This window comes from Salvelinus alpinus, chromosome 31 (assembly GCF_045679555.1).
Source record: "Salvelinus alpinus chromosome 31, SLU_Salpinus.1, whole genome shotgun sequence".
In the NCBI taxonomy this organism is placed as follows: Eukaryota; Metazoa; Chordata; class Actinopteri; order Salmoniformes; family Salmonidae; genus Salvelinus; species Salvelinus alpinus.
In genome coordinates, this window is record NC_092116.1 from 15,344,153 (window position 1) to 15,357,484 (window position 13,332).

Here is a 13,332-nt window from a genome sequence, read left to right on the forward strand (position 1 = left end):
TAAAACAGGCTCTAGACTAGATGTGTGCACAATGTGGGAGGAGTACAAATAAAGACAAACATTTATCTACTGTTGTTATTATAATACAGTTGAATTTAATTGAATGCATCATGTACAATGATACTGTATGTTGGACACCTGATGTTTGGGACACCTGCACACCACCATCTGCTTTTTATTACAATACTTTAGTGCCCGATGTTCAAAATACCATACCAAATACCAAAATACCATGCATACAACCATGTGTTGTATGCAACATCTTGAACACTTTGGAGCACTTGTAGGCCTACTTCAGTCATAGTGCATCCATTATGTAATTGCATGCAGAGTGAATGCATCCATAAACAATAGACCTACTACTGTAATGTTGAGTGTACAGAGGCAGGTGTCAATCCTCTCTGCAGACTCTCATCTGATGCGTTTGCTGCAGACGTTACATCCTCGGCCTGTGGTCAGTGTCACCTCGCTGCTATGAACAGGGATGGAAAACAACACACACCTCATACAAAGATTTATGTGGTCAGAAGTTTCCACTCAACAACTAAACAAACAGACATCATGCCTTTCCACATTTGGCATAAACGTTTCTTTCTTAGGTACTTTTGATTTCACACCTCATATTTCCTGTGACATTGTGTTTTATGTGTTATAGTTTGCTACCAATGCAGTTTGATTTGCATACAGATAATTTGACTCATTGTATTTCTAAGGCCTGTGATGAGCCTTGTAATGTCTTTGGTCATCATACACTTTTTCAATTTCTGTATTTGTTCTGAACAGAGGGATTCAGATGAAGTTGATAACAAAATGTCTCAGCTGTAATTTGACCTCTTACACTTCTAGCCTACTGTTTTCATGTCCTCATTGTTTATTAGGACAGGAGGGTGCAGTTAGGCCATGCACTTATCAAGGCTTAGTTTACTTTTACCAAAACCGTTATCTACCTAAAGCATCTACCAAATGACAAATGTGCTTCCAAAATGGCACCCTATGTGCCCTGGTCAAAAGAAGTGCACTATGTACTGTATCATCAACTAGGTTCAGCCACGGGCCAAATATTCTTGAGCGCATGGTCGGAGGGTGGAACATAATTACAAATAATTTGTAGACTACAAATTAACCGAAAGAAGCCATAACAGATATAATGTTTGACTAAAACATAATCATTTCAAACTTTGCTTATATTTTTATACTATCATGTCGTGTCCCTTTATTATGCATGGGAATACTTGGGAACAGATTTCATAAATGAAAATCACTTGGAGCTGATTTCCTGGCGTTTTTTTTACTGGTTTTTTGTCCAACAATGACAATTCCACACAGTTTTAATTATATTTTTTATTGCTCAGAAAACTTGGGGGGCCAAATAAAGCCAGATGGGGAACCCTGCTGTAGGGAATATGGTGCTCTTTCAGATGGAACCAAGGTCTCCACCCCCAGTTTCACCAAACCCTCCGTCTGAACAACACTCATCCCACATGTTTACAGAACACAACCTGTTGTTGTCATGACTTTCATCTTCAAGATGAAATAGTATGTTACAAATGGCATAACTGGAGAAAGTATTGGGAGTATAGAATAATTAAGGAGTACCTTTATAAGTGTAAGCTAAAGAGTAGATTTGAGGGAGCATAGAGCAAGATTCCCCCTGTTGGTGAGGGCCTACATTGGTCACTTTGAGATCAATGGAATGATAAATCATGTAAGGACAAGTGGAAACACTCCTCAATGTATGCATTCAATCATACAATATCACAAAAAAAGTGCATGAATAGTATTGTTTCTGTCTGATAGAAAATAATTTGCCGCAATGTCCAAGACTCTTGAATTAAAGTACTGGAGAAGGCATTCATAAGCAGTTGTCATTCTGATGAATAATGTTAATGCTACTGATACATCTATGAGTGAGTAGATAGGAGCTTGCCAATCATAATCATGTCGTATTACTGTAAAAAAGTGAAATTAAAGAACTGAAATGAGGACCAGGATGTTTCATATGGTCCATATGGTGTGTATATCTCGGTAGCATTTCTGAAGAAAATTGAAACTTGTTGTGTAACATGAGGACAGAAAAAGGTCAGAGGGGAGGGTAAAGTTGTCCTGTTACGTGTCTTTACAGTTCACAGAGCAGCCAATCAGGCCTGTGGACCATCACCCAAGCCAAGTATAAAAAGACACCTATAACCCTCTGATTCTCACTCTCATCTGACACACAGGATGACTAGTCTACACATGAGGTGCTATCATCAGAGAAGGAATTATACAATAACCCAACTGTTTCTCATACTTTTACTGATGTTTAAAACAGGTAAGGCTGATCTAACTTAGCGTGTAAGGTTAGGGTTCAAGTCTGATTAGAAACAGCTGAGACAAAACCTGTAAAAAGTTAGTAAGAAAAAGTAAGTCATGAATGTTTTATTATTTTTAAGGGTCTCTTGCTAAAATCAGCCAGAGCGATGTCTTAAAGACTTTCCTGCCTGGAGACAAAGTTAATTTGGAATGCCTCATGTCAGAAGAAGATGGCAACTACTACAACTGGATCAAGATAATAATAGGACAAGCCCCAGTATTGATGCTGTCTCTTTACACTCACTCTAACACTGCAAAGTTCTTTGGAGAGTTTAACAACAACACCCGGTATACGGCAATGAAGAGTGGAACCAGTTTTGTGCTGACTATTTCAGATGCTAGACCATCAGATATGGGGATGTATTACTGTGCTACACGCGATTACGATGCCATGATCTTCGGGAAGGGTGTGTTTCTGATGTATGGGGGTAAGTAACATATATACACTGAGTGTACAAAACATTAGGAACATCTTCCTAATATTGAGTTGCACCCCCTTTTGCCCTCAGAACAGCCTCAATTCATAGGGCATGGACTACAAGGTGTCGAAAGCGTTCCACAGGGATGCTGGCCCATGTTGACTCCAATGATTCCCACAGTTGTGTCAAGTTGGCTGGATGTCCTTTGGGTGGTGGACCATTCTTGATACACACGAGAAACTGTTGCGCATGAAAAACCCATCAGTGTTGCAGTTCTTGACACATTCAAACCGATGCGCCTGGCACCTACTATCATCACCTACTATCACCTACTGCCCATTTTGTCTTACCCCACAATCCATGTCTCAAAGCTTAAAAATCCTTCTTTAACCTGTCTCCTCACCTTCATCTACACTGTTTGAAGTGGATTTAACAGGTGAAATCAATAAGGGATCATAGCTTTCACCTGGTCGGTCTATGTCATGGAAAAAACAAGTGTTGATAATGTTTTGTACACTCAGTGTAAATTTATTAACATGTGACTATCAGGCTCTCCAAGCGGTTCTATTGTAATATAACAAACATTTACTAGAACCTTGGTTTTATTGTGTAAAAGATGTAGATTCCAGGAACCAGCATCTTACTCAACAGTCTGTGTCTGAGTCAGTCCAGCCAGGAGACTCTGTGACTCTGAACTGTACAATACACACTAAGACCTGTTCAGGAGATCACAGTGTCTATTGGTTCAGACATGGCTCAGGAGAATCCCATCCAGGAATCATTTACACCCATGGAGACAGGAGTGATCAGTGTCAGAAGAAGAGCCCTGAGGCTGGGTCTCCTACACAGAGCTGTGTCTACAACCTCCCCAAGAGGAACCTCAGCCTCTCTGATGCTGGGACTTACTACTGTGCTGTGGCCTCATGTGGGGAAATACTGTTTGGGAACGGGACCAAGCTGGATGTTGGAGGTATTTTGATTTTAAACTCTGAATTTAGATTTGTACCTGTCATAATTCAAGAGCAATCAAACTAAATAAATGTGCTGATGCAACTCTAAATTGTTAAAGGGTGTAAGGCTAAGCTTACAAATGTAACATGTACAGCACCAGTCAAAAGTTTGGACACACCTACTCATTCAAGGGTTTATCTTTATTTTACTATTTGCTGCAATGTAGAATAATAATGAAGACATCAAAACTATGAAATAACACATATGGAATCATAAAGTAAGAAAAAAAGTGTTAAACATAGTAGCCACCCGTTGCCTTGATGACAGCTTTGGACACTCTTGGCATTCTCTCAACCAGCTTCACAAGGAATGCTTTTCCAACAGTCTTGAAGGAGTTCCCACGTATGCTGAGCACTTGTTGGCTGCTTTTCCTTCATGCTGCGGTCCAACTCATCCCAAACCATCTCAATTGGGTTGAGATTGGGTGATTGTGGAGGCCAGGTCATCTGATGCAGCACTCCATCACTCTCCTTCTTGGTCAATAGCCCTTACACAGCTTGGAGGTGTGTTTTAGGTCATTGTCCTGTTGAAAAACAAATGATAGACCCACTAAGCCCAAAACAGATGGGATGACGTATCGCTGCAGAATGCTGTGGTATCCATGCTGGTTAAGTATGCCTTGAATTCTAAATAAATCACTGACAGTGTCACCAGCAAAGCACCCCCAAACCATCACACCTCCTCCTCCATGCTTCACGGTGGGAACCACACATGCAGAGATCATCCGTTCACCCACTCTCTCACAAAGACACGGCAGTTGGAACCAAAAATATAACATTTGGACTCATCAGAACAAAGGACCGATATCCACCGGTCTAATGTCCATTGCTTGTGTTTCTTGGCCCAAACAAGTTTCTTCTTCATATTGATGTCCTTTAGTAGTGGTTCTTTGCATCCATTTGACCATGAAGGTCTGATTCACACAGTTTCCTCTGAACAGTTGATGTTGAGATGTGTCTGTTACTTGAACTCTATTAAGCATTTATTTGGGCTGCAATCTGAGGTGGAGTTAACTCTAATGAACTTATCCTCTGCAGCAGAGGTAACTCTGGGTCTTCCTTTCCTGTGTCAGTCCTCAGGAGAGCCAGTTTCATTATGGTGCTTGATGGTTTTTGCGACTGCACTTGAAGAAACTTTCAAAGTTCTTGAAACTTTCCGCATTGACTGACCTTCATGTCTTAAATTAATGATGGACGGTCATTTCCTTTTGCTTATTTGAGTTGTTCTTGCCATAATATGGACTTGGCCATAATATGGACTTCTTGCCATAATATGGACCCTATTTACCAAATAGGGATATCTTCTCTACATCACCCCTACCTTATCACAACACAACTGATTGAAGGAAAGAAATTCCACAAATTAACTTTTAACAAGGAACTCCTGTTAATTGAAATGCATTCCAGGTGACTACCTCATGTAGCTGGTTGAGAGAATACCAACAGTATGCAAAGCTGTCATCAAGGCAAAGGGTGGCTACTTTGAATAAGCTCTTTTTTGGTTAATACGTGATTCCATGTTTTATTTCAGTGTTGATGTCTTCGCTGTTATACAATGTAGAAAATAGTAAAAATAAAGAAACTTTTGACTGGTAATGTATATCTGTTTAACTGAGAATTAATATCAACAGCTTAATTTAAACCACAGGCCCTGCTGATCTGGTGGACACCAAGCTCCTGGCTCTAATCGTATCCAACATCTTGAGCTTGATCGCCGTCGTTGTCCTCCTCATCTGTGTGAGAAGGAAGAAAGGTTCTGTATCATTAAGGCCATATTGTGTTTTCATTCACATACCTTTCCAATATGATTACATACAATGTGAGGATCATTACGGTAAAATGTTGCGGCAATAATAACCATGAAAGTGATTGAGGGGTGTTTTAAGAAAGAGTGTGAATGAATTAGTGGTTTTTATCTCAATATTCCTAATATTGAATTCCACCCCCTTTTGCCCTCAGAACGTCCTCAATTAATCGAGGCATGGACTATACAAGGTGTCGAAAGAGTTCCACAGGGATGCTGGCCCATGTTGACTCCAAAGATTCCCACAGTTGTGTCAAGTTGGCTGGATGTCCTTTGGGTGGTAGACCATTCTTGATGCACACAGGAAATTGTTGAGCGTGAAAAACCCAGCAGTGTTGCAGTTCTTGACACACACAAACCAGCGCACCTGGCACCTTCTACCATACCCTGTTGAAAGGCACTTAAATATTTTGTCTTGCCCATTCACCCTCTGAATGGCACACATACGCAATCCATGTCTCAATTGTCTCAAAGGCTTAAAAATCCTTATTTAACCTGCCTCCTCCCCTTCATCTACACTGATTGAAGTGGATTTAAGAACTGACATCAATAGCGGATCATAGCTTTCACCTGGATTCACATGGTCAGTCTATGTCATGGAAAGAGCAGGTGTTCCTAATGGTTTGTACACTCAGTGTATATAAAACAGAGGAAAATCATATTCTTGACAGCACTAGGCCTTTAATAAATCCACCGGGTATAGCTTCTAGGCTATAATTACATTTTTATAGAGAAGGCAGTGGCACTGGCACATCCTGTCCCCAAAATGCACACTGTTCTAATAATTCTCATTTTTGTCAAGCAGGTTTGCCTCAACAGCCTCAAAGTGGTGTTACAGCCCCTTCCTGTCCTGACAAGGAGGTAGATGATGTTACCTGTGTACCTAAACCTTTATGAACAATTTATCACACTAAAAATAACATTACATCTGAAAAGGATGTGACAACTTGTGTAAAGAACAAAATAATATATTTCCACAACATTGCATTGTATCGTTTAAATGAAAATGGCTAGCAGCCCAGTATTGTAATTCACTTTCACACATCTTTTTCAACTGTACACAGCACTCTACCTTGTGAGGTAGACTATCTGACTAATTCTCATCTACAGAGAGATGAGGGAGAGGAGATGAACTATGCTGCCATGAGTTTCTCCTCGAGGAAGACCAAGAGGAGAGCAGAACCAGAGAGACAGACCAGAGCGACGGACATGAATGTGGTTTACTCTGGGGTGAGAGGTCATCATGAGTGGAACTGGGATTCATGATTTATAATGCAATTTTATAATGCCATTTAGAGTGCATTGTAAAAGTAATATGCTGTGAACATAATTAACAGAAATTCTGCTAAATGTTTTAATAAACGTTAAAATATATCTATATTTAAGATGACTATTAGAGGGAGCATGTGATGTGTGTGTGTGTAAGGGGACTTTGATAAGGACGTGCCATCCTGTGCCAGAGCTGTCTCGACTTCTTTGATCTGTATGTACACAAACTATCCATCAGAGGGCAGTAGCCTTCCACAAAGGGAACAGACCACAGGCCCACCAAAAGGAACTCATCACCAGTCAGTCATATGATGATGGCTAGCTACATCTTAGTAATTTAGCATACACTCTTATCCAGAGCAACTTACAGTAGTGAGTGCATACATTTATCATACTATTTCATTCTGGTCCCCCCCATGGGAATCAAACCCACAACCAACCCTGACATTGCAAGCACCATGCTCTATCAACTGAGCCACATGGGACCTGCTACAATATAGTAGGATGGTATTTGCCATCTATATGGGTTTCTAGATACCCACAAAAGGAAATTATAAATTATCTCGACTCTTGTTTGGAAAGGACACTCAAACCAGCGTGAACAATCAAGATTGTGGTTTAAAATATGTTATTACAGTCTCACTTTTAAAACCAAGTTTTCAAAAGTACAGCCACAACTATTTACAGTATAGGTTTTAATACATATGAATGCTCAATTAATTATATACTGAACAAAAATATAAACGCAACATGTAAAGTGTTGGGCCCATGTATCATGAGCTGAAATAAAAGATCCTGGAATATTCCATAAGCACAAAAATATTATTTCTCTCAGATTTTTTGCACAAATTTGTTCACATCCCTTTTAATGAACATTTCTCCTTTGCTAAAATAATCCATCCACCTGACACGTGTGGCATATCAAGAATCTGATGAAACAGAATGATGATTACATAGGTGCACCTTGTGTTGCTACAATAAAAGGAATAAAATGTTTTGTCACACAACAAAATGCCACAGATGTCTCAAGTGTTGAGGGAGCATGCAATTGGCATGCTGTGACTGTAGGATTTGTCCACCAGAGCTGTTGCCAGAGAATTTAATGTTAATATCTATACCATCAGCCGCCTCCTACGTCGTTTTAGAGAATTTGGCAGTACATCCAACCAGCCTCACAACCGCAGACCACATGTAACCACGCCAGCCCAGGACCTCCACATCCAGGATCATGAGACCAGCCATCCGGACAGCTGATGAAACTGAGGAGTATTTCTGCCTGTAATAAAGCCCTTTTATGGGGCAAAGCTCATTCTGATTGGCTGGGCCTGGCTCCCCAGTGGGTGGGCCTGGCTCCGCCCCTGCCCAGTCATGTGAAATCCATAGATTAGGGCCTAATCTATTTTTAAATTGACTGATTTCTTTATTTCATTTGTAATTCAGTAAAATAGTTGAAATTGTTGCATGTATATTTTTGTTCAGTATACTTTTGTAACTTACCAAGGGCCTATAAAATCGAATCGGGTGCATTCACTAGGAACCAAATGTGCAGAAACACGAACCTGAACTTGTCTAATGACAAACGCTTGTTTTCGTTGCAAAATGTTTTGCTTCTGTGTACACTAATGAATACACCCCCACATCAATATGAATCTGCTGACCTGAAAATACTTGGTCCCTGCTTGCTTATGGATGGAATTATATCTAAAACACCTCTCACAATCACACCACACAAAATTTCAACCAAAATCATGTTTATTTAAAGGGCAATCTGGGATTCAAACAACAAAGATCCCACCACTTTTTTTTGGTTAACAGCTGAGGGATGGGGCTGGAGAAATGTAACCACTGAAATCCAAAGACAAGGGTTTTGACTGACCATCTCAGATCAACATTATAGTTTTGACCATATTTTGAAGCTATAGTTTGTTCACAATTACATTGTTTAAAAACAATGGGGTAAATATATTTGGCTCTGATTTGCTTATATTTTCAGTAGAACAGTAGAACTAAGGTCATGAGGTATTTCAGTTCTATTCCTCAAGAATCAATGGCTATATACAGCGCATTCTTAAAGTATTCAGACCCCTTGATTTTTTCCCACATTTTGTTACGTTACAGCCTTGTTCTAAAATTGATTCAATAAAAAAAATATTCCTCAAGCTACACACAATACCCCATAATGACAAGCAAAAACAGGTTTTTAGTAATTTTTTCAATTTTATTTTAACATAAAAAACAGAGATACTTTATTTACATAAGTATTCAGACCCTTTGCTATGAGACTGTTTACATTGATCATCCTTGAGATTTTTCTACAACTTGATTGGTGTCCACCTGTGGTCAATTCAATTGATTGGACATGATTTTAAAGGATCACGCCTGTCTATATAAGGTCCCACAGTGGACAGTGCATGTCAGAGCAAAAACCAAGCCATGAGGTTGAAGGAATTCTCCTTAGAGCTCCGAGACATGATTGTGTCAAGGCACAGATCTGGGGAAGTGTACCAAAAATGTCTGCAGCATTAAAGGTCCCCAAGAACACAGCCCGGCCAACCTCAGCAATCGGGGGAGGACCTTGGTCAGGGAGGTGACCAAGAACCCGATGGTCTCTGACAGTGCTCCAAAGTTCCTCTGTGGAGATGGGAGAACCTTCTAGAAGGACAACCATCTCTGCAGCCCTCCACCAATCAGGCCTTCATGGTAGAGTCGCCAGACAGAAGCCACTCCTCAGTAAAAGGCATATGACAACCCGCTTGGAGTTTGCAAAAAGACTCCAAAAGACTCTCAGACCATGAGAAACAAGATTCTCTGGTCTGATGAAAACAAGATTGAAGTCTTTGGCCTGAAAGCCAAGTGTCATGCCTGGAGGAAACCTGGCACCACCCCTATGGTGAAGTATGGTGGTGGCAGCATCATGCTGTGGGGATGTTTTTCAGCGGCACGGACTGAGAGACTAGTCAGTATCGGGAAAGATTAACAGAGCAAAGTACAGAGAGATCCTTGATGAAAACATGCTCCAGAGCACTCAGGACCTCAGACCAAATTTTGTTTTGTTGTTGCCTGTTTTGCATGTTATTTTGTCATTAATACGTGTCACATATCAGTTTGCAAACAATGTTAAAAACAACAACATTGACTTAATAAAGCCATATACCAACATGGTCTCTTTTTTCCTTTCTTGATTAAAGCAGCTGCAAAATGCAGATGTTTCAGCCTAGCTCAGTGCTTTCTGTGGTGGTGGGGCAGCCAGCGGAAAAAATAGAGCATAGGGGTTGGTAATGTTCTCTAGTTGCGCAGTGATTGGCTCAGTGTTCTGTCTCATGGGGACACTATGTCACCGCAAAATCTACGGCGGGAGCTTGAAAATTCAAGCCCCTTGGGTGCTGCCATAGATTTACATTAGAAGTGCCCATCCAAGAAGGCTCAAGCTCATTGGCTACAGATAAAATTGTCAAATCACGTTATATCTACCGTAGCTTTGATTGGACTGATCATGTCAACATCATACTTTCAAAATCTTAGCTAGCAAGCTAGACAACCAGTCATCATCATGAATCAAGTTGACAATCTACTGGCAAATCCTCGCCAATCCTTGTCATATGAAGACAACTTATAGATAAAACGTATCGGTGCTCATCGGCCATTGGACATAAACAAGTTGGAAATTGCAAATTTAACAATGAATGATTTGGAAGGAATCAGTGGCTAACTGCAAGCGTTGCAAAGCAATCACTAGCCTGCTATTCAGTGCATTGGATGTGTGGTCCAAGTCTGAGTTTAAGGGTCTCTTTCCAAGCTTAAAAGGATAAACATTCAACACCATGGGCCAGAAAAGGTTGAATACATTGGCCATGCTGTCAATCCAGCATGACTTCTGGCACATTCAAAACAACTGGAAACTTGGAACTGGGAAATCTCAGACTTCAGTGAGTTCAAGACAACTGGCAACTCTGAAAAAAACAAGACATCCAACTCGGAATTCCAAGTCGGTAACACTGGCCTCTTTCTAGAGCTCCGACCTGAAAATCACTGACATCATAATTTGACTTTGGTGTTTCCGAGTTCCCAGTTGTCTTGAAAGAACCATAAATCCAGAGAATGACAAACTTTGATGACAAAATTTGCCCACAAGAAGGACCGTCACACCATCTTCCTGTTCAAGTGAGCACAGCCCAACAAGGGGAGTCCAAAAATGTATTGTATAATGCTGCATAAATTATATAATATGCCAGATATGTATACTGTAGCTAAGCTAAAGTAATACTAAGTGTATGTTATGTAGTAAGCTGTTAGTAGCCCATGTGCCTCACCCTAATAATTAGTCTATTGTTTTGACTTGGTGGTGCACATGTAGCCTATAGCCTGTTTTAGAGAAATGTCATCATCAAATATTGTAAGAGCTTTCATTGTCTGCTTACGTGCCCCCATTATTTATCCTACGGTTCTGACTTGGTCTACAGGGAAAATACTGTAAGAACGGCCCATTTTCTGATTTCTGTTGCTGTACATTTTAAAAGTGCTGAACAAATAGTTATATTTTCTATGTCCGTCTTAGCTCGCTCATTAATGTCTTAATCGAAATGACAGATTTCCTCTTATTTGCTCATTGTTCCCTTATGCCATAGTTTGAGAACAATGCCTGGATTTCATCCTTGTCTGCCTCCTTGAAGCAGTGTTGTAGAAAGCATGAGGTGAGAGGGGGGAAAGATCAAATGATGAGACTAGGAGGCAAAACCCCCCTCCCCAGGGCCACTTATCCAGACAATGTTGTTGGCCCATTTACTAAAACCTTTAAATTACTTACTGACTATAGATAGCTAGCTAGCTAACCGGGCGAGAGGAGTAGGGGACAAAAGTGAGGGAGAGGCTGAAAGCTGTGGCTTGCGATCAATCGTTGATAAAACAGCAATCAAACTTTACTCGTGTGGCAGTGGTTTGGCACAGCTGTGCCGTGACTGGGTCAGAGATGGTAGGAGATAGTGATGGAGAAGAAAGTGAAGCAAGTATGGAGCATAGTGGTACAAATAAAGGGGGAGTAAGAAAGAGAAACAGAAGACGGGAAAGAAAGGGATTAGGAATTTGAAGGGGAGCGAGAGGTCTATGGAGGCAGAAAAGTTTGAGGAGAGCAACATAGTTTCCAATGCTAGCGGCAGTTCGGAGATAGAGTGTGCCGAGGAAGGGACAGATAAGTCGCAAGGGGAGCATGGAGGTGAGGAGGAGCATAAAGTGATTCTGAAGTTTAGGGAGGAAGTGGAGTTGGGGGCGATGAGTTCAATAAGGTTGACGGCTGTGATAAAATAGTTGATTTGGGAAGTTGTCAATGCTGAAGTGTTAAGAGATGGGAGCTTGTTGGTATTCTGTAAGGACATGAAGCAGAGGGAAAAAGCTCTCAGAGTGAAGCAAATAGGGAAGTGTAAGGTGGTGTGGAGCAGCTGGACTGATCAAGCGGTGAGGCAGTGGATTAAAGGGGTGATAACAGGTGTTCCTGTGAGTGTTAGCACTAAAGAGGTAAACAACAACTTGAGAGGTGTTCTTGTGAATGTTCAAAGATTGCAAGTAACAAGGGGTGGAGTTAGGGTAGATAGCACATCTATTCTGTTACACTTTAAGGACAGGGTACTGCCAAATAAAGTAACCATAGGATATATGAGTTATTAGGTGAGGGCTTATGTACCGAAGCCTTTAAGATGTTATACATGCCAGAGGTTTGGGCATGTGGCAACAGTCTGTAAAGAGAAAAAGAGGTGTGCCAGGTGTGGAGGGGAGCATGAGCTTGGGAAGTGTTGGGACGGTGTACAACCAAAGTGCTGCAGCTGTGGGGGTGCTCATAGTGTGACATATAGTGGGTGTGAGGCAATGAAGCAGGCAGTGGAGGTGCTACAAGTGAGAGTTGAGAGAAGGGTGTCATATGCTGAGGCAGTGAGGGTGGTCCAGGTCCAGGGAAATATAGGTTCAAGGGAGAGATGGGTAGGAGCATCTAGATCGGGGATTACGGAGCAGGTGGGCGGCGATATGGTATACATAGATAAGAGAAAGCAGGTGACGTTCATAGCAGGAGCTATCAATAGCACTGCTAAAGTAGAATCTAAAACAGAGAGGATTCAGCTCATAGTGAAAGCGGTTGGGAGACATCTGAGAATGACAGGATTGACATGGGAAGAGGTTCGAGATTACCTCAATCAGCCGAGGGTGGAGTCATGTATTATTGGATTTTAGTTATGATGGTAGTACGGGGGGCAAAGCCTTCCTTACAGTTATGGTCGTAGTAAGGGGGGGAAGCAAAGACTTCCTTACAGGATGCTAGGTAAAGGTATTGAACAGGAATGTGTGGTGGTGGAGGTGTGGTTGAGAGGAGGGGTGATAGTGGTAGTGAACTACTATAATCCGTATTGGACCTGGATGTTCTGGAAATGGTGGAGGGCCAGGATAGAAGTAAGGTAATGTTGTGTGGGGATTTGAATGCCCACAACAAGCTATG

At 41.2% G+C, this 13,332-nt stretch overlaps 1 protein-coding gene across 1 annotated transcript; it reads left to right on the plus strand.

Annotated features, from left to right (window-relative positions):
* The first annotated feature begins 2,206 nt into the window (after positions 1–2,206).
* Positions 2,207–6,956, plus strand: LOC139561490 (uncharacterized). Its single transcript, XM_071378628.1, has 6 exons — positions 2,207–2,311; positions 2,433–2,780; positions 3,388–3,741; positions 5,430–5,534; positions 6,391–6,446; positions 6,696–6,956. Exons 1-6 carry the CDS (start codon positions 2,221–2,223, stop codon positions 6,849–6,851), a joined length of 1,110 nt encoding a protein of 369 aa, XP_071234729.1. The 5' UTR covers positions 2,207–2,220; the 3' UTR covers positions 6,852–6,956.
* The last annotated feature ends 6,376 nt before the right edge of the window (positions 6,957–13,332 follow it).